This window comes from Diadema antillarum, unplaced genomic scaffold (genome assembly GCF_040938485.1).
Source record: "Diadema antillarum isolate AM-2024a unplaced genomic scaffold, OU_Dant_1.0 scf00000020, whole genome shotgun sequence".
NCBI classification, from domain to species: domain Eukaryota; kingdom Metazoa; phylum Echinodermata; class Echinoidea; order Diadematoida; family Diadematidae; genus Diadema; species Diadema antillarum.
In genome coordinates this window covers 592,311-614,390 of record NW_027270909.1, presented here as the reverse complement: position 1 = coordinate 614,390, position 22,080 = coordinate 592,311, and the positions used below count along the sequence as shown (strand labels likewise).

The 22,080-nt window shown below is 37.7% G+C and overlaps 1 protein-coding gene across 1 annotated transcript in view; it reads left to right on the top strand.

Moving 5' to 3' along the window:
• LOC139729338 (uncharacterized) overlaps window positions 1-21,545 on the top strand; it is a 104,371-nt gene extending 82,826 nt beyond the window's left edge. Inside the window, exons 13-25 of the mRNA XM_071640269.1 lie at window positions 3,257-3,376; window positions 3,995-4,111; window positions 4,476-4,676; window positions 5,106-5,282; window positions 13,417-13,521; window positions 14,334-14,453; window positions 15,477-15,572; window positions 17,027-17,149; window positions 17,497-17,592; window positions 18,135-18,254; window positions 19,479-19,577; window positions 20,259-20,381; window positions 21,511-21,545. Coding sequence (XP_071496370.1) covers window positions 3,257-3,376; window positions 3,995-4,111; window positions 4,476-4,676; window positions 5,106-5,282; window positions 13,417-13,521; window positions 14,334-14,453; window positions 15,477-15,572; window positions 17,027-17,149; window positions 17,497-17,592; window positions 18,135-18,254; window positions 19,479-19,577; window positions 20,259-20,381; window positions 21,511-21,545 — 1,532 coding nt within the window. The remainder of the gene's footprint in view (window positions 1-3,256; window positions 3,377-3,994; window positions 4,112-4,475; window positions 4,677-5,105; window positions 5,283-13,416; window positions 13,522-14,333; window positions 14,454-15,476; window positions 15,573-17,026; window positions 17,150-17,496; window positions 17,593-18,134; window positions 18,255-19,478; window positions 19,578-20,258; window positions 20,382-21,510) is intronic.
• Window positions 21,546-22,080: the final 535 nt, after the last annotated feature.

Genomic DNA, 22,080 nt, shown 5'->3' with positions numbered 1-22,080 from the left:
GCAAGCCGTCTGGTCCTTGGGATTTACTGACATCAATATTCTGTAATAATTTACGTACTTCAGCGACATCACAAACAATATTTTCCATGACTGGAACACAAAAAAACAAATCGTTTAGTTGGGGATGAGTAAACTGGGAATCATTGAATGTAAACTGAAACTGTGTATTTAAAATATGTGCAATCATTTTGTCATCTGTTACGTGAGTTCCGTTTACTACCAAAGATGATATCGTCTTTTGTTCAATCTTCTTTGATTTAACAAACTTCCAAAATCTTTTCGGATTTTGCTTTATATCCTCACATAAGGTATTACACATATAATTCTTATATTTTTGTTTCAACAGTTTCTTAGCTTCCCGTCTTATTTGTGAAAATTTTTCACGGTCATTCTTAGCGTTCGTTGTTTTAGCAATATCATATAACTTCTTACGTTTTTTAAGTATTTTCTTCACTTCTTTATCAATCCATGGTACGTAAGAACCAATAGTTACATTGCGTTTAGGTATGTTTTTCTCAACTGCATCTAGTAGACTACTCTTCCATATTTTCCAATCGGACTCAATGTCATTACATGATTTACCGTGCATTTGCGATTGTAACAGATCATTTCTATAAGAATCAAAGTTAGCTCTTGAGTAAAGATAAATCATCCTATGATTCTGATTCATTATCTGTGTGTTACAAAGAATCTTAAAAACAATAGCATCATGATCACTTATACCTGAAATAATTTTCACATCACTTATCATAGTTGGATCAGTTGAAAATAACAAATCTAGTGTATTACTAGATGTTATTGTAATTCTGGTTGGTTCCGAGATGTGTTGATAAAAAGAATTCATTTCTATTATATGTAACATTTGATCAGTCAACTGAGAATTGTCCAAATCAGTAACAAACCCGTCTGACCACTTTAACTGTGGGAGATTAAAATCTCCTGTCAGAATAATTTGCTTATTTCTCTTACCATTTTCGGTTATATGTGACAGAGATTTTTCTAATTCATACATATTGATCATACAACTATTTGGTGGTCTGTAGAATACACCTAAAAACAACGATTTCTTATTTGGAGAAGACATTTCACACCAGAGTATTTCACAATTTGTTTCTAAATCTTGGCGATGCGTTACACATATCTCTTGCTTATGAGCAATAAGTACACCACCACCATGTCTATTTCTATCTTTCCTTAACACGCTGTAATTTTGTGGAAAAATTTCAGCTGATATAACGTCACACCCCAAGTGCGTCTCAGTACAAAACATAACATCGGGATTTTCAATTTCTATGATTGCCTGTAATTCTTCCATCTTATTAACAACACTTCTCACATTCAGAGATATACATTTCAAGGTTTGATCAACATTATATCTACACTTATCAGAACTAAAACATTTCATACTTTTATCTGTTCTGCCTGTCTCTCTGTCTTTACCCTCATGCCGTGCATAGCATGACCCATGAACAATCTGACGGGCACTCTCTTCTTGGCCGACAATCTAGAATGGACAAAGTTTCGCTTTGTGTCCATATTGCATACATCGACTACACTGAAGTTGCATACCATGGCGACATGACTGCGACCTGTGATTGGGCTCTCCGCAATTTTGACAGCCGAGCGGGACTCCATGGTAGCTGGGATACAACTGAAGGGGTGGGGCACGGAGCACTGATGCGTACGATGGTCTGTCGAGAGCGTAACTGTAAGGGATGCGTTGGATGTCGGTATTTGTGCGCTTTTGGAGTGGCCGGGTGGGATGGTACACGCGAGACGTCGTGGGGTGGGGTGGCTGGTTGAGGTGATACATGTGATGGTTGGATGGGCCGTGGGGAGGAGGACCTTGGGGAGGCGGGTGGGAATCGAACCGTTGCTGTCGGAGGGGTAGGTTGGGTTGAGGATAGTATGGATGCGAGCTCGGTTGACTGGGAGGTCCGTTGCTGAGTGGGGGCGTGGTTGTTGCTGTGGCGAGATGGCGGCTGGGGGGTGGTTGACGATTTGGGGGCATCTGACGAGAAGTTGACGGATTTTGATGGAGACTTTGTTTATCTGTTCGTAGGGTTCCTGGAGGTGTCGGTGGTTCACTTGAGGGGGGTGCAGTTCGGGGTGCGGCTGATGCAGAAGCCTTGGGGATGTCCAACAGGGCATCAATAGCGTGCTGCACTTTACGTAACTCCATTGTTAGGTCGTCGACTCTTTGAGGCAGGCATTTGCATTTCATACAAAGAGGGCCAGAAGAGTCACGGGGAAGGGCGCACAGTTGACAAAGGCGATCTCTCGGCTGGTGAACTGAACTATTGTGAGACGACTGGTCGCTGGCAGTAGAAATGTCACTGTCCTTCTCAAGTACAATGCGGGTGCGGGTGAGGACAAAATGGCGGACTATAACCGGATTTAGCTCAGGGTATATCGCACCCAAGTCCTTTTCGATGAGGTTGTCCTCAAGGTCGGTGTCGGTCTCGATATTGAGAAGGCGTGATAGGCATATTATTTCCAGTGCCTTTCTGGTACTTTGGACAGTTACACCCTTTGGTAGTTTAAAGGAAAAGTTGCCAGATCCTGGTATCCCCTTGTACTTGTTTGATTTAGGGCCGGACACCATGGTTTCAGTTTACTGGAACGTAGAGTTTCAAGTTCGACACGGCACACACAGGTGGGACTAACGACCGACGAATGTGTGTGAACGGTATGTGGGTTAAACGAAATATGTACTTACTGTCGGTAACAGTAACATCTCACTTGGTAATCCATTTCGTGGTTGAAGCAAAATTTCAAGGTCAGTGATATTCCCGGGAGGTCCACATTTAGAGAGTTTTCTGCTGGTGAGATGACAAGTCCGCTTTTCAGAGTTTTGACGCCTAGAAACTTGTTGAACACCTTAGAAAGTGCACCTTAGAAAGTGCGTGCATCTTCAAGCTATGAATGCTTGTTTGACAACAGTCTTCTGCATTCACACTTTCAATACATGTGCTATAATTCAGTCAGATCATAATGATTCACTATATCCCGAGTGGTTCCCAATTGATGTGTTCTCTTATTCTTTTCTTTAATCTGTACACGTATATCTCAGTTATGTTCGGATGTACACACTGTATGTTCTATTGTCTTGAGAACGATAAGAAATGACTGTATTTCATTTCTAATATATATTATATGCAGAAAATTCCCAATAAATTCATTTCAATTGAATTGAATTGAATTGAATTGAAAATGACATCTTCCATTATTTTCTCAACTTTTCTCTGTGGTTTAGATGTGGATGAGTGTCAGCAGGAACACGGATGTCAGTTTGGATGTGAGAACACAGCGGGTAGCTTCAGGTGCACCTGTCCACCTGGATTTGAGGGTCTTGATGGGTACGCCGAGTGCCAAGGTAAGATTGCAAGCATTGGACTGATTATTTGTATGTCTGTTTGAAGGTTTCCATGGTGGTAGAATGTCTACTGGTAGGTGGTTTCATGGTATACCCCAGAAGTACCCTCCCAGATAGGCTTACCATGTTTTGCTGAAATTACAGCAAAAATGTGAATAGGGAGAATGGAAATGAGCAAGTTGGTCCTGGGACTTTCATTTTTGTGATTTCACTGAAATTACAGCAAATCTATTGATGTAAGTGGGGTATTGAGATTTGTTGAAAAGCAAAGGGATTGTCTTATTTTGCCGTAATTTCAGCACTTTTTTATCTCGTGGACTAACCTGTAAATATGTGGAGAACTTGTGTTATGAACGGGAATTAAAAAAAAAAAAACTTGACAATGCTTGAATTTGTCATTTTCTACCAAACACTGTCTTTTATTCTTTCTTTGATGTGAGTGTGGTTCTATAAAAGACCTACTCAATTCTTATTTTGTGGCAAGCATATTGCAGCTTCCTGAAGATGGGTGATGAAAGTTTGTGATACCCTCTTTGTATTGTCATGAATTACAACACAATTGATAACCAAATGTCTGTAACTTTCTAGCCCAACATCATATTTCCTCTCTCACTCCAGCTCCTAGTGAGTGTGCTGCAGGGCTCTGCTCACACAGGTGCATCAACACACCGGATGGTTTCCGCTGCATGTGTCCCCAGGGTTACCGTCTCCATGACAACGGACGGCACTGCGAAGGTATGACATTCCAAAATATTTTGTCTTGCTTGGTTTTGTATTCTTGCTTACGAAAATGATAGTGGACAGTGATTTTCTGAGTCAGTAGACTTGTTGCCCTAGGCAGTATTTGTGTGCATGTTATGATGATGATGACGATGTTGTTGATGAGAATGATGGTGATGATGATGATGATGACAATGACAATGACAATGAGGACAGTGATGATGATGACCATGATGATGATTATGTTGATAATGGTTTTGATGGTAGTGGTGATGATGATGATGATGATGATGATGGTAATGATGATGATGATGCCTTCACACTCCTATTGAAATAAACAATATAGAAGCTTATGTGTGTATGTTCTTCCTACCACCAGATGTTGATGAATGTGCCACGCCCACTCAAGGGGGATGCCAACACGAGTGCCGTAACACCCTTGGTAGCTTTGTCTGCTCCTGCCAGGAGGGCTACATCCTCAACGTGGACCAGAGGAGATGCGATCCTGGCCCAGACTGTACCACCTGTGACAACTGTCCCCGGGGTGAGAGGCTGAACCATGAGAGTGGAGTCTGCGAAGGTAAGAACATGAGAGTGCCAGAAGGGCACTATTGCGTTCTAAGATTTGAGCATAAATAAAAACAATACAATCAATTTTCATGAAATAAAAAGTTTATTTAATCAAAAGTGGGTAGATTTATAAGCATTTTTCCGAATAAAGGGCAGAATAGAACCATTGTGGTTTTAATTTCGGATATTTTATAGAAATTAAAGTTAATTCAAAATTTTCACCATCATACCAATAACTCAATACCCCACAAAATTGTGATAAAGCCCTTCTGGTTCTCAGCCGCCAATATGTACAAGCGTTTTTTACCCTTGTCATCATAAGAAGACATGGAATGAAACAAATTTCAAACTTTTTCCCATGATAAAATGAAATGCGCAATAACCTATACACCTGTTTTAAGAAGAATTAGATATCAAACTATATCATTTGTCCTTCCAGATCTAAATGAATGTGACCTTGCCAATGCCGGTACCACCCTCCCCTGCCGGGACCCCCGCTGTCCCAACGGACCTGAGCCCAAGTGCAGCCACATCTGCATCAACACCCAGGGAGGCTACTATTGCACCTGTCCCCGAGGGCAGACCCTCATGCCGGATGGCCACACCTGTTTCGAAGGTTGGTGGTTCAAAACCCATCATGCTTGCATGGTTTGCGGGACTGATGTGTTTTGGCCTTTTGTCCCATTTTTTGGCCCTCTTTTTTTTGCCTTCTTGGGCATGCTTATTAACAGTCATTGCTTTAACTCCTGTCCCCGTTATGTTTTGATGAAGTTGATGAAATACCACCTTCATGGAATTATTCAGAGATTGACCCCATCGTAAAAGATAAATATTCCAGGGGCGGGTCCAAGAATTCCGTAAAGGTGAGGTGCCTTTACATGATTAAAGGGGAGGTGCCATCCCCCCCCCCCCCATTTCTTCTTTATATTTCCTTTGTGTAAGCAAAAAATAAAGAGGGGGCGTACACCCTGTGCGCCCCCCTTTAGATCCGCCTCTGAATATTTCTCGTATAGATGATAGAAATTTGCAGTGTTACTACCTGTGTAAGCTATCTTTATACCATTCCTGCTGGAGAAGGGTAAAAAAGTTTGCTTTATCATCATTAATAGCTTAGACCACAGCATTTAAGTGATGTGTACAAACCTTGTCTGTTTCTTCATTTAACGTAACCCACATAACATGTGATTGCGCTCATTGCCTTAAACACTTTCATGATCTACAAATTCCATTGTGTTGGCTCTTGTTCCCTCTCATTCAAAAGATTGTGAGCAAAGGCAGAGGTAATAGCAAGGGTATTTGCATAACCCTGTATTCAAATACTTTGATAAAAGTTTTGTGAATTCCATTACTGGTCTTTGCGAGTCATACATTTGAAAGTCTGTGTGTATTCCACAGTGCAGAGGAAAGGTTTGTGCAATTATGTAATTATGTGTACATGTACTGTACCTAACAAATTTCCTTCTCTATTGTTCATTACTACACACATATATAATATTTATGAGAATGCATTTCATAGGCCACTTCATAGGCCCTTCATAGGCATTTCTTTAAGAAGTCACAAATTCTGAGACATACATCGATACATGTAGTGTCCATTTTCACACTTCTGTTTGCCTGTACAAATAGAATCACAAAGTGTGTCTATATATTTGTTTATTTAAATACTTATGACACTTTCACCATATGTTATTTAAGTTATGTTATTGTAGTCAATGTCAACAAGTCCTTGAGTTCATGCATCGATTATCATTGTATTACTGTTAATTTGTTAATGAAAAAAAAAACCTATACTTTATAGATACAGTGTACGTATATCCCACATCAGAATTTAGAATAATATATGAAAGGTGTAAGAACAGTTAGTTACCTACATTGTACATGACTTCCACAGTTCACACCTCTACCAACAGGATACAGAATAAAGGGTAAAGAAAATCGGCAAAAGGTGTTAAAAACAAACAAACAAACAAACAAACAAACACAAACAAACAAAAAATAATATGCTATTCAGCATGTAATTATTACTTTGTAACAAGCTCTCATGTTTTACCTGTTAAAAAACATGTCCCAAGTATGTACTAAATGTTGAAAAAAAGTCATTTTTTGGTTGGTACTTGGTATAAGGTTATTATGCAATTATTACTTTATTTGTAGTTTCAGGCACTAAGTAGGTTCTAGCCCACCATACATGTAATGTGTTAAATTCACAACTTTACTTGTGTAGGCAGTAGATGGGGTGAGGGTGTGGGGAAAGCAAATTATTTGCGACATCACAATAATGCAATACAAATGTCAGATTCCAGACAGAAAACTTATCTGAATTAATTGAGTGTACATCTTAAGGTCACAAATATAATGGTAGACTTCCAAATTTTGTCATCTCCTCTATCATGCACTTGCATGTTCTCCCATTGTAGGAGTTTTCTATTTCTCATACCCCCTTTCCTTTGAGGTAAAAATAGATTATATACTCAGATGTCCCTATCCTGAATTCATTATATTTAATATCTCATGCTTTTAGTCGTTAGATCCATTGTTCTACATTTTCAGTCCTCAGACATTGTTGTCATTGTCTGTCTGTGTAGAAAAGCTGCTATTAATGTCATGTCTGGTCTTGATGAGTGTCGTATGTGACTGTGCATCACAAAACGAACAAAAAGTTGCACACACTGATTTTGTGTGAGGACTGAAAATAGGTGAAATGGGTCAACCTAGCCAATCTTGACTTTTCTGTATTTTCTGAAAGAGCAAGTCTTCCTCTATATTTTGCTAAAATTTGGGATAATGAAACAAACAGGAAGGTGTGTGTTTTTTAGCAGTTTTATCTCTAACACTTTTTGTTTAAAAAGATAGTGTGATTAGGTGTGTCTTTACAGTCCTTTATTCATTTCTTAAAAACCCTGTACACACTCTTCACTTTCAACTCTAATAACTTTAGAAAGGATGATGCTACTGCTTTGAAAGTTGGCACTAATCATGGACAGAATGTGTTGATAAAACATCTTCAATTTCATCTTAATCTGATAATTCCTTCATTGTTGTTACTCCAGTGGTTTACATCCTTTTTTTTTCCCATTCATCACACAGCTGGCACGGCTTGGTAAAGATTAAGCACTTCAATAGACCCTGTGCTTCAGAGCCTCTTTTCTCAGTTCTTACTTTTCTGAGTTTGTGCTTTCATTCCAGTATGTAGATAGGTTAGGAGAGTCCATTTGATGTGAGTTAAATAAATCATTTTGTAGCTTAAATTCAGCTCTTTCAGAATATGTTTTTAACTGAAACTCCATGTCTGGTGACTTTTTGATGGTTTTGTGATGCAGGGTCACATATGAATAGAATCTTTGAATCCACTCTCATTTCATGGTGTGTTCATACTCCTTGCAGGCATTCATTGAAATGTTTCATCATATCATGGTTTATCCAAAGAGTGTGATTTGCCTCTCACTTTCCACATCTTCAGCCCAATGTTATATCATGCCCTGTTCACATTCCCCTCATAAGATCATGCAGTGTCTGTTTCAAATCATCATGCTGTGTTCATACATGTCACATCATCCATCATGTGCACAATCGTCTCTGCTGCTTTGAGCATGCTGCATGTCTTACCGTCGATGCTTGTTTGAACACACTACACACACGCAGTACCCAGAAACCCGATGTGTAGCCCAGCCTGTATGAACGGGGGTACCTGTCGCTATGCCCCACACTGCTCCGACAAGCCATCTTGCCCCACAGCATGCGCCTGCCTATGGGGCTTCTTTGGCCCGGTTTGTGAATATGGTGAGCACCCCCGTGAATTGTACACAGTCTCATTGTGAGTGTATGACAGTGCATCATGTGGTATCCATTCTCCTCTGTGATCTCTATAGTCATTTCCTGTACAAATGAAGGCTTCCGTGCACATGTTCAATGTATTCATGTATAGAGTGCAATAATGTATGTTTTGTCATGTAGAAAATGAACACAGGAACCCCACCATTTTTGTTTCTTTACAGTTTGGTAAGTATATGCCCAATTTTGTGCATATGAGATTTGTAATTGCATGATTTGCAGTTTTTTTATTCTATAGAACTGACAAGTATTTCCTAAATAATCAGAAAGTGTAGCGCATTAATGAGTATAGAAATCGTCATTGGAGAGCATTGTGAATAGGAGAGGAGAGAGATAAGAGTAACTGATGATGAATTTAAACAAATTCCACCAATTACATGATATCACATTCAACAAAAACTTTTGCACATTCGTAATGACATCTGCCATATCTAAAAAAAAAAAAAAATGTCCACCAATTTATCACCTCAAAGACCTTCATTTTCACCTGCTTTCTTGTCTGCCAGATATAAGGATTGCATCGGATTAAGTGCAGAGTAATCAATGAAATGAATGTAACAAATATCAACTAGTGAGCTCATCAAGCAAGTCTTTTTGCAACATCATTTCTCCATCAGAGCCAAAAGGACTGATGAGTTTTTTTTGATCGTATATATTGATGACTGCTTTTTGTAATTCATGACACGGTATCTCCCAGGCAGTTAAATCATGATAAACATTATGAATAGCCCTGTCATAGACTCGCATCAGCCAAGATATACTTAGGACTGAGTCTGAATGGGTTTGATAGCCAGCCAAGCCCCTCCCACAACCCGCACAGTCTACTCGTTCTGCGAGACTGCATGAATCAACGGAGGAAGTTTGTTTCCATGCCGAATGTTCAAGAAAAGGAGGACAGGCATGTGAGAGCTGGCCCCAAAAAGAAATCGGGAGAAAAAAAATAAGAAAAAGTGAGAGTTTGCTGCTCCCAGGGGGATACATTCCTTCCTCAATTAGAGAATGACACTACAGGAAGTGTGGCTTGAGTTGGAGGCATTTCTGCCCTTGTCTGATCAGGGCCGATGCCATCCCAGGTTGCCATGGCGACCACATCAAACTTAAACGTTTGGGAGAGACGGGAATTGACTGCGGAGGAAGCCGGGGGAGAATGAGAGAAGATGGGAAAATAGGGAGATATCCAGACAGAAGAAAAACACATTTAAATTGATGGATAGTGAGGAGGGATAAGGAATTTGTCACTCTTGAGATTCAAGAATGCCTTCTGAGCCATTAAAGGACATGTTCACCTTATGTTGACTGAGAGAATGCATCAATATTATTAGAACACATCAGTGAAAGTTTTAGGAAAATTGAACCATCCATTCATAAGTTATGAATTTTTGAAGTTTCAGTGCCACCATCACTGGATGAGAAGACTAACTACAGTTTGTGATGTCACATACGTAAAATAATATAAAAGAATTTATAAAGAAAATGTAACATATGTGACCCGCTACAACAAAATGATCCTAAAGTCGGGCGTGGTGGATTATTTGAAAATTGCATGACACAATTCCCTAATCTTTCTGCTTTAAATTGATATATAACACATCTTATGAAAATAATTGGCTGCGGAGATATCAATGTTTAAAAGAGAGCATGTCGAGACGTCTGGGAAATCACTGTTTCGAGAAAAGCGCCCTAAAAGTTCTCCTTGCGAAGCAATCACGATCAAGGGACACGCAAGTCAGTATTCACCTCTGGACAATAGAAGGTAAGCCCTAGCAACCCCCGAAATGCTCATTCAAACACAGCGTCGGCGGTCTCCTCACCGACCAATCAGTGACCAGGATGCATAGCGCACCCCGCTAGCATGCACCAGTCGACTGGGCAGTGTGCGAGCTTCACGCTTCGGTTAGCAGCAAGCAGCAAACTGACCAATGAGATCACTCTGGTTGTTGTTAGGGGCGGAGCCTACGTGTGGCGCTCAATCCAAATGTTCGAACCCGTTTCTGCTTCGTTGAAACGCCAAAAAAACATGGCCCAGAAAAACGCTATTTTTGGGTCTGTCCTTTAATCATTTTCCTTCAAAAATTCGACAGATGATAGAAGACATGTCAGACTCTAATAATATGTCAAATTCAGAAAATCTTAAGTTTTGACCAATTTTGATGCTCTGACTTCAAACTCTATTTTCACGGCTTCGACCGTTCGCGACTTTAGGACCATTTTGTTGTAGCGGGTCACATATTTTCACTTTTCTAGCACTTTTAAAGAGCACTTGGCTTGCCTCTTCCATAATGCGGGGGGAATGATATTTCCTTAACATACATCAGTAACAGGTTGAGGGAATGTGTACCATTTAAAAAAAAAATGAAATTTTGTGGATTTCTTTTCATATTTCCTGTATGTCATTCTACGCATGTGACATCATAACCTGTAGTAGTCTTCTCATCCAGCAGTTACTGTGAAGAAACTGTAAAAACTCAAAGCTTTTGAATGGATTATCTGATTTTCGTCAAACTTTCACTGATGTCTTCTACTAATATTGCTGCATTACTCAATCCACATGTATGTGAAGATGAACTTGTCCTTTAAGTACCATAGTTCTGAAACTGCTGGTTTGGTAGCAACATTCTAGTGTACTGTAGGCAGTGCATGCCTGTATAAACCAAAAATCTCCCTGTGGACATGGTAGGAATCACAGCTCACATAATCAAAGTTTCAATATTTAACTATTAACTACTGAGGGTCATTCACCCTTTAGTGGGCTACCTTAGTGGATTGGCTTTGATATCTGAAAAGTGATAAGTAATAAATAATAAATACAGGGGGGCATTTCATGAAGGAACTTGCCGGATAAAATGTCCGACAAGTCAATTACATCAGACAAATTCAGAGAAATCAGCCAATCAGACTAAAGAATTTCTCAAAACTTGTCGGATATAATTGACTAGTCAGATATTTTATCCGACAAGTTTCTTAATGAAATGCCCCTCAGAGCACCTAATCCCTCTATTTAAAGCTCATGTTGTGTTATCATGGCCTTCCTGTTAGACTTATGGGCAAATTTGTACACCTGAAAGGACTTGCTAAACCGACAATTGGGTCATGTTTGATGGATTACTGCACACTGATGCAGAGGTTTGGCACGTCATGTTATTTCTATGTGCTGGGCAACGTAAAGAAGTTCATGTGACATAGAAAGCAACTGGTCTTTGATGTGTGTGAACAATATGTCAGTGATGAATTTACATGTACCAAATTACAAATTTCAGAAGGGAATACATTCTACCCTAAACGATGATAGAGTCAAGTGTGCCCAATGCGGGATGGACATGACTAATTTATCGGAAATTGGGAACAAGTGCAAGCAAATCACTCCACAGAAATGCAAATCACATTTCACTCTACCTGGCTGTGTATCAGATTTGATTTCATTTCAATATATTGCTCTTATTTAGATCTTCTATTCACATTCACAGCGACTGTTGAACATAATTGATAGAATTCTAAATCAGTGCATCTGTTACATTATGTTGGCGTAATAGTAGTGATATTAAACCATATTTGTAATGCACATAATACAATATTTCTAAGTGCAAGGGGAACAGAAGAAAGGATAATAGGGGAAAACTGAGAGATACCAAAGAAATATATTAAAAATACTAAATTACACATAATTAAAGATGAACATGACATAGATCGTATGTATCAGTAAACAACCAGGTGTTATGATTAGGCCTATGCTCAAAACTCGATGAAAGTGTTGATTACTATCATGCTTTCAACAAAATGTTATGAAATGAAAAGGCTTCTCCTTTGCTTTGAACTGTGCAGACATATACTAAAAAGATATGATCATATATACAATATGCCAAAGTATGTGGTCTGTTTACCGTTTCACTGTTCACAGTGTGTGGGAGATGCATTTATATCAATTCCAAGTCGGCAGCACACGGAGGAAAAGATATATAGCCCACATGTTTGGCATATCAAACGGAGGCCACAGAAATTACCTCCAAATTGATTTCACCGTAGGAGACCAAGTGAGATGATATGTTTGATGGTACAGATGTGAGACTGCGTGCTTCCGAAAGTCAGACACAGGACGATACGTTGACTGTACATTGAAACGTAGAAATGCCATATTTCAAGAGCAGTGCTGTGCCTCTTTTTAAATCTTCAGATACCATGCCCTATGGATATCATATTCCTCCCAATAGAGTTTGTATATGATACACAAAGTTTTTTTTCAAACAGGTAGTTAATTGACCATATGAATGCCAAAGATATGCATTTAGAATGATTGAGAGATAGTTTAAACTGTAATAAGCATCTAGAGATTTTAGGGTAGTTATGATTTCATTTCTCTGTTTATCTTCATCATTCCTTTGCTTCTGGATTGACAATTACCAAAAAAAAAACAACCACACACAAGCAAATATATGACGAAAACAATCTTACAAAACAACTTACAAAACCAACAGTCATGATTATATGAATGATGATTTGCATGGTTGTTATTATTATGAAATGAATTTAATGATAATAATAATAGTAATGATGATAATAATGTTGATAATAGTAATAATAATAATAATAATAATAATAATAATAATAATAATAATAATAACAATAATAATAATAATAATAATAATAATAATAATAATAGCAATTAGAGGTAGAAGTAGTATCATCTTTTTTCATTTTCAGTATTTGTAGAGTAATTCATCTGCTATTACTATTTGCTCACGATACCCTGCATTAAAGCCCATAGCCTACGTTGTAATTACAACAATGATAAAATAAAAGATACAGAAATTAATCATACACAATGTGTTTCTTTCGTGGTAAATTACTCCTGTGTAGAAATGATTCATATTTGTAGAGACTGCATTTGTAATCTGTCCTATGTGTGCCTGTCTTTGATACACCAGGAGAAGGCCAGTCAAACTGTCAGCCCCCCTGCCTTAATGGAGGCTCCTGTGTGGAGGGGCGCTGTGTGTGCCCCTCTGGACTAACAGGGCGCACCTGTGCCACAGGTGAGTGGTGGTAAATCTTCATGGCTGTATACCTCATAGAACTGAATTCCTTAGCACAGACATATGCTTTATTTCTACCCTCTATTAAACAAGTTAAAAGGTACGTATCTGTATACTGTGGAAATCAAATGGGAGAGCAAAGAAATCATTTCTTACTCTCTTTTTGTGCAAAGTCATACAGTACATTTTGAGAACTCAGGAATCTGCTTTAAAATGTTAAAGGCAATAGTTTGGTTTGATTCTTTTTATGGATGTTGTAGCAGATATTAAACCAAGCAAACTTGTAATGTATCTGATTTATGAATTTGCAGCATAATTCTACATTAATAGAATTAGGACATGAGAGTTGGAATATCATATTACCTTCTAGGTGCAAAGGAAATTAAAACAAATGTATCTGGTTTATGAATTTGCAACATAATTCTACAATAATAGAATTAGGACATGATGAGTTGGATTATCATATAACCTTCTAGGTGCAAAGGTGATTAAAACAAAATTTGGGAAAATGTATCCCTTTGTGTTCTCTGAGTGGCAATTAGCTCAGAAAACCCCGTAACATTTTACACAGCATCCAAAGTCCCTGGCACAGAATGGATTTTAACGGCATCTCTCTAGAATGGGATCCAATCTTGCAAAACAAGTGCAGTATGCAAACTATCCTATCATCTCTATTTCAGCAGTATGATTGTTTGACGATGTAGGAAGCATTTTTTTTTTATTTCTCAAGGGAAGGACTATTGAAAGCTATTAAAAAATGATTGAGGTATACGCGTATCAGTTCATTTTTGTTATGTGGTTGTTTGTTCCAGACATCAACGAGTGCCTGGTATCGGATCAGTGCCAGTACCAGTGTCAGAATACCTTTGGGAGCCACACCTGCATCTGCCCCCCTGGCTCCACCCTCAACAGGGACGGGGTCACCTGCAATGGTGAGTGGACAGTCACTTGTTACTTGTTGCAGGAATTCCATTCACAGCTCCAAGGAAGCTATACCGGGATGCAAATTGTGTCGTGTGCCAATGGAGGTGCCAAAGTGACAAGGTTGTGCATGTCTCTCTTATGTACAATAAAAGCGAGAGTGTCTGTGCAAGTGAAAACATTGGTCCCTTTCTACCAGCATGTAGAACCCAGCAGGAGGTTGCATCTTGTTGATGAAGGGCAGTGCTACCTCTCTGAATATGGCTAGGTTTGGAGTGAGTACCACAGATCCTGGTAAATTACTCCATAGTCAATTGACCTTGGGAAAGTTGCAAATTTGAATGTGTCTGTTGTAGCTTTGGGTGTGACATATTTGGCTGGGTGGTCATGTCTTCTGAAGTAAGTTGCTTGGATGATACCCTGAGGAAAAGGCATGTCACACCCTATTCAGACTGGTGGACTCCGCAACTTGGTGTAATGCTTGCTTGAGCCATGCAGAATGAATCCAGATTAGCCATTGCCCTTCTAGATAAAGTAGTTCCATGAAAAGTGGTCTTCTTTTTCTAAAGTCAAGATGCAAAATGGAGTTTTAGATTCTTCTAATAAAATAATGGATCCGAGTTCTTGTTGAGTCATGATAAAGATGTAAGACAAATGTTGATAGCACTATCAAAAGTGATAACAAACATCATCTGATTTGAAAACTGGAACAGATATTAGGACTTTCATGCATTTTACACACTCCTGAATTTGTGCAATAGTATTGATATAGACACATATTTTCCTTGACATATTGGTATATGTACAGAACATGATACTCTCATCTTCAAATAAGAACAAGTGGAGTTAAATGAGATTAACCCAGTTTAATAGAAAAATCAGTTTGGAGAAAGTTTCCACTTTTTATTTGCCTGATCACTCTACATTGTGATATACACTGCATAGTTTATAGCAGTGCTTCAAACCCTATCTTGTGTTGTCTTATCATATCTTTCTTGAACAATAATCCACTTTTTCTCTCTCTCTCTTTGCAGATAATTCATGCTTCCCAGGTTGTATGAATGGGGGAACCTGTAACAACAGCAGATGTATTTGCCCCAAAGGTTATTTTGGACCTACATGTTCAGAAGGTCAGTGTTGATGCACCGGGATAAATGTGGATGAGAAAAACCTTTTGTCCTTGCAGGGAGGCAAAAACTCCTTCAACAAAGATAAACATGAAGTTTTGGAAACTCAATCTTGTGCTCATTTACACTGACATCATGACAAAGTCTACAAATGTATTTCATTAGCCACTGAAGTTAGTAGGCCTGAATTAAGTGGGAGTACTAAGCAATTACCACATTTGGGAAGAAAAGTGCTGCTCGTTTTAAATTCAAAACATTTTTTGAAAGAATCCTATAGCAGAGTTGCTGTTGAAATTCAATGGAGGTTATAATGTTTCTTTGTGATCAGATTCATAAAATGAAAAATGGCCCAGTTAATTCAATTGGTATGTTCTTATTGACATTTTGTTAGCCAAAGATTCTCTTTTCCAAAATATGACAGCTCATTTTTGCCTGTAGAGTGCCAAGGCCAACCTCATTTATGTAAGATTAATATCCTGCTTTGTAGAGTTGTGAAAATGTTATAGATTTTCTTGCTGTTGTCAATGATTTCTTGATGATATGATGAAAGTCTAATTTTGTAAGAATCTTTATTCCATTAGAGTTGTCTGTCTTTATAGTCTAGAAGTTAAACTAATACATCATAAATGAATCAGAACATATCACAAGATGTTAAGCATTATCCTGTTTTCGAAGCAACAGTCTTCCTTGCAATTAGTCATGGCTGTACGCCAAAAATCATTTTAGGACAAGATGAGTGGGTTGAAATAAAGAGGGGTATTCTAATGAACGTGTGTGCAGGTGAGTGTAAACAGGAAATTGCAGTTAAGAAATGATTCAAAGGAATGTTAGGAATATTATTTAAAGGATTGGGTAGAATTCCTTTCTTTCCTTATCGTCAAAGTGAATAAATTCTAGGTAGGCAGCGTATGGAGTGGGCATTATGTATGGACATTTGTGTATGTAAAGTGCTTTGAGAACCAATCCGTGAGTTGAATTGTGCTTCATTATATTATTATTATTATTAGTAGTAGTAGTAGTATTGTTGTTGTTGTTGTTGTTGTTGTTGTTGTTATCATTATTATTATTATTATTATAATCATTATTATTATTGTTATCATTATCATTATTACTGTTATCTCTATCTTCACAAGATATCTCTTGGAGATTAATATCACGTCAAGTTCCATCCTGGAACCTTAGACTTCCAGTACTTTTCTCAGGATTCGTGCCGTCCCCAGCAATGCTGCTTTTTGGAGCGTTTGCAAAAAAAATTATCATTATTACTATTATTATTGTTATTATTATTATTATTATTATTATTATCATTATTATTATCATTATTATTATTATTATTATTATTATTATTATTATTATCATTATTGTTATTATTATTATTATTATTGTTGTTATTTTTATGATGATGATGATGATGATGATGATGATACTTCATTGTGTTTTTCTCTTCCATTGTAAAGATATCAACGAGTGTCTGAATCAGAACGGAGGCTGTGAGCACATGTGTCGGAACACACTGGGAAGCTTCGTCTGTTTCTGCCCCCTAGGGTCCAGACTTAACGCAGATGGACTCACATGCACTGGTAGGGGGCGCCCTCTTCTTTTTTAATTTATAATCTTATGTTTTTAGTCTGTGCATGTTACTTCTTGTAAAGAATATCTTTTAAATGTATGGCAACTTGGGAAGGTAGGTCAGAAATGATAATCCGTTGCATTGAATAACTCTTTTCAAAAATATGGATTTGGATATTAGAAATTTGTACTTGAAAGAGTGGATTTCTATGGGTATTAATAGGCCTTTTACATGTGCATTGATAGGAGTTATATGTGGTTTTCACAAATGTTCCACCTATTTGATTTTATATGTTGTTTTGATTTTGTATGAAATTTTGGTTTGCTATTTTGTTTATTTGTTCATTTGTTTGAACAGGTATTCAGTGTATTCCACCATGCCAGAACAATGGGACATGTATCAACCAACGCTGCCAGTGTCCGGCTGGTTTCCAAGGCAGTACATGTCAGATAGGTATGAACTAGGCCAGCACATTTCCCCCCCCCCCCTCCCCCCATCATCCCCCTTTCTTGATGCACTTTCACTTTTGTCCCCATGTGCAGTTAGAGGGGAAATTCAAAGATGAAATTGGAACAAGTTCCAAATATATTCAGATTCGCTGTTTTTTCAGACGTACAAATAAGTACAAATCTCTGAGTTTTATAATTCCTACAATATTTTAGATCACACCTAAATATCACAATCTATATTAGCAATCCTACATGTACACTACAGCTAAATTTTGCACATTGAATGCATTGGAATTGTAATATTTTTTTCCCAGTGTCATATAAATGCGAGTAAAGCTTTCAGCCTCTTGTATTCCTTTTAGATTCTTGTAAAACGTTAGGTTTTAGCTGTTGCAGCTATCACCTATGGATAGCTGGTGTACAGGATATTTGTTTTTCTTTACAAGAAAAAAAAGATACAGTTAATACCATTGTTACATATGTGACATCATATTTTGATGTCCCTTCACAATTTTTATGGTTTTATCTTTGTCAATTTCTCATAAGATGTCAACGAATGTACAGTCTCGGACATGAGTCCTTGTAGCGTTGGCTGTGTCAACACCTACGGGAGTTACCGCTGTACCTGTCCGGCTGGGTACCAACTCGGTGCTGATGGCAGGTCATGTAAGTACATTATGTGGTCTCAGAATTGGAAGTATTTATATCACAGTTTACTGCTTTATTGTTTGCCCGTGCTATCCATATTGGCTTACTTGGTATTTTGATTTTTTGAAAGCCAATTTTTCATATCAGTGGGAAAATTTACCTGCCCATGTATGTCTGCACACATATATGCCAACTAGAAAGAAAAACTACAGAATAAGAATTTAGTCTACATCTACACTGTGAAAGAGCTATCGGGTAAAATAAAAATATGCAAATACTCCCTGAGATTTTATGCATTTGTGACCCGCTACAACAAAAGGATCCTAAAGTCGCTGACGGCTGAGCTGAGAAAATCGAGTTTGAAGTCACATCATCAAAATTGGTAAAAACAATTGAATTTACTGATTTTGGCAAAATTTAGTAGTCTAATGTTTTGCCTATCATCTGCTGAAATTTTGAAGCTAAATGATCAAAGGAAAAGCAAGAAATCAGCATTTTTCTTGGCTGTGATTTTCCGACTTTCAACGTAACAGAAACGTGTTCGAAGATTTGGATTTAGCGTCGCAGCTAGACTCCGCCCCTAGCAACGAGGGAGTGATCTTATTGGTCAGTGTGTGGCATCCTGATTACTGATTGGTCATGCGTAGACCGCTGGCACTGAGCTTGAATGAACATCACGGAGGTCGCTAGGAGCATACCTTCTATTGTCAAGCGGTGAAAACTATCTTGCCTCCCCATGATCATGATAGCGTCGGAAGGAAAACTTTGAAGCCGTTTTTCTTGAAACTCTGATTTCCTCAACCACTTTTCATGTGCTAATAAAATCTTCGATATCTATGCAAGCGAGTACTTTTATGAGTTGTGCTATATATGAAATTAAAGTAGAAGAGTAAGAGAATAATGTCATGCCATTTTCAGAAAATTGTCCTCCCTGACTTTCAGATCCTTTTGTTGTAGCGGGTTACATTTGTTCAAATCCATTTTACATCATGAACCAATGATATGCACACACCACATTAAGGTTAATTTGTTCCTAGTACACTGTTTTAGACTGGCTAATTCCACAGTGACAAGTGTAGGCATTTCTGAAATTGTTTTGCTTTGTCAGGCAATTCCTTGATAGATCCTGTAGTAATGAGAACAATCAATTACTCCCTAAGAGCTTTAGAGTACAGAAGAAACTTATTTAGTCATTGGTAATCAATGTCAATGATTTCTTTGCTTGATATTTGCTCTTTTCAGGTACCCTACCATGTGAAACTGACTGCCTGAATGGAGGGGTGTGCAACCGAGGGGTGTGTGACTGCGCCCCTGGATTCACTGGCAGAGATTGCAGTCTAGGTACTCCCTGTTTGTGTTGTTCTGTTTTCTTGTCAGTACAAATCTAGGAGGTCAAGATCAGATTGGTCCTACAGTTTAAAACCAGATAGAAAGATTTGAATTTAAAAAAAAAAAAATCTAGAAATTTGTCTAGTCCCAGCTACTCACTTTGATATTAGCCATATTCTCTGACTGCTAGTTTGACTTTTTTTCCATCATACCAAGTAATTATTGATATTAGAATAAGTCTGAAAAGAAGTTATGAAGCTGAATATTGATTATAGTCTGAGTAACTCTCAGGAAGGATATGTTATATTGAAACCAGTAATAAATCAAAGACGTGCTCACAAAACCTTTCATTTTAGGGTTCACACCTTAGACCAGTAGTTAGCTATTATCACAAATGTTTTAAAGATTGAATCTCTTTATGATAGCTGCTGTTACATTCATGTGTCTGTGTATAAAGGATTGATATACATATATATATATTTGTTTTTGTTACACCTGTATCAACGCCATTTACCAACTTGTAAGTTGTTTAGAAGATATTTCCATGTATACCGATGCTATCAATGTGTGTGCATTGTGTGAAGTTGGGAAGAAAAGTAAAAACAGGATGTAATGATTGCCTCTCTCAATGGTTGTGTATTCCCCTCTTCCACTATTCCCTTTTTATCTGTCTTCCCCTCCCTTTTCCACCAGATATTGATGAGTGTGTCACTGGGATTAGTAAATGTCCATCAGAGTGTCAGAACACGTTTGGTAGCTACCAGTGTTCCTGTCCAGAAGGCTTCCAACTCTCACCGGCTGGAACTGGATGCATCGGTGAGTTCTTCAAACAGAGTATGGCTCTTGAGGACAGATGCCCAATATTTTATTCTACCCATTACCATGAAAGCCTTTAAAAGTCACCAGGCTTTGAATTTATGATTTCGGTATTTTGTTGTTTTTATTTTCTGGGTTTTAAAGGTTTCTGATGGTATGTGATTAGTTTTGCATGATTTTCAAAAGCGTAGCACAGAAGTGCTTTGAAAGGTGGCCAAAAAATGTGGAAGTTCTATCAGAAAATAGACTTTGCAGTACAATGCAGTTAGCATGTAAGAGATAAGATTTTTAAATACAATAGGTCAAATTAAATCACAGACAGTAATAGACCCTATGTAACAGAATACAAAGTATAGTTATATATTTTGGATTGTTTGTGTGTTTAGTTTTGTAATAATGATAATAATAATAATAATAATAATATTAATAATAATAATAATAATAATAATAATAATAATAATAATAATAATAATAATAATAATAATAATAATAATAATAATAATAATAATAATAGTAATAATGACAATGATGATGATGATAATAATTATAATAATAATAATGATAATGATAGTAGTAGTAGTAGTAGTAGTAGTAATAATAATAATAATAATAATAATAATAATAATGATGATAACAATTATAATGATAATAATAATAATAATGATAATAATAATAATAATAATAATAATACAGGGTACTTATGATACGCCAATTCCACATAACTAACATGCTCAAGGCGCGGTAGAAGAAGTGAGTTATGAAATACAAACATCTTTACACGAACATGCACATGAAGATATTACAAACACAATGTGTATAAAAGTGTGTCAGATAATATCAATGTGCTATAAACATATCTTCAGTATTATTTAATGTTGACCTGTTGAGGATGGGCTGACTTAGCTACAACAGGCATTTCTCATAGACACTTGCCCAAATATGCTCGGGACTTGTCCTCAACGGGTTAAGTGAGAACTTTGATAATGTCATTTCAGAACAGAAACAGCCTGCTATAAATGTTCACAATGACAGCTAAAAGATGTGACCAGTTATAGATGGAGAAATGCAGTCTTGTGGACGTAATCGAAAGAGCAAACAGTGTTGGGTGGTCATTCAAATCACTTCATAGAATCTTGCCTCTACTCAGACAGGATACCAGTGTGATGAAGGAGAAAAGAAATCATACTCCTGTTCAGTATGTTTACAATCCAATCTGCACTCTGAAAGAATAAACATATGTGACCGTGCACCTCAAAACGAACATAAAGTCGCACACACTGATTTTGCGTGAGGACTGAAAATAAGTGAAATGGGTCAACCTAGCCGAACTTGACTTTTTCATATTTTCTGAAAGAGCGGGCCTTCTTTTACATTATGCTGAAATTTGGTATCATAAAACGGGCAGGAAAGTGTGTTTTTTAGCACTTTTTCTCGAACATTTTTGGTAGAATAGTGTGATTAGGTGTGTCTTTAGAATCCCTTTTTATGCCTCCGCAACGAAGTGGCCGGAGGCATTATGTTTTCGGGTCGTCCGTCCGTCCGTCCGTCCGTCCGTCCGTCCGTCCCGTTTTGTTTTTGTCAATATCTCAAGAACCGTGTGGTGGTTTTACATCAAACGTGGTATGAGGGTATATCCTTGGGGGATAATACTTTGTGTGGATTTTAGGGTCACAGGGTCAAAGGTCAAAGGTCACAGGTT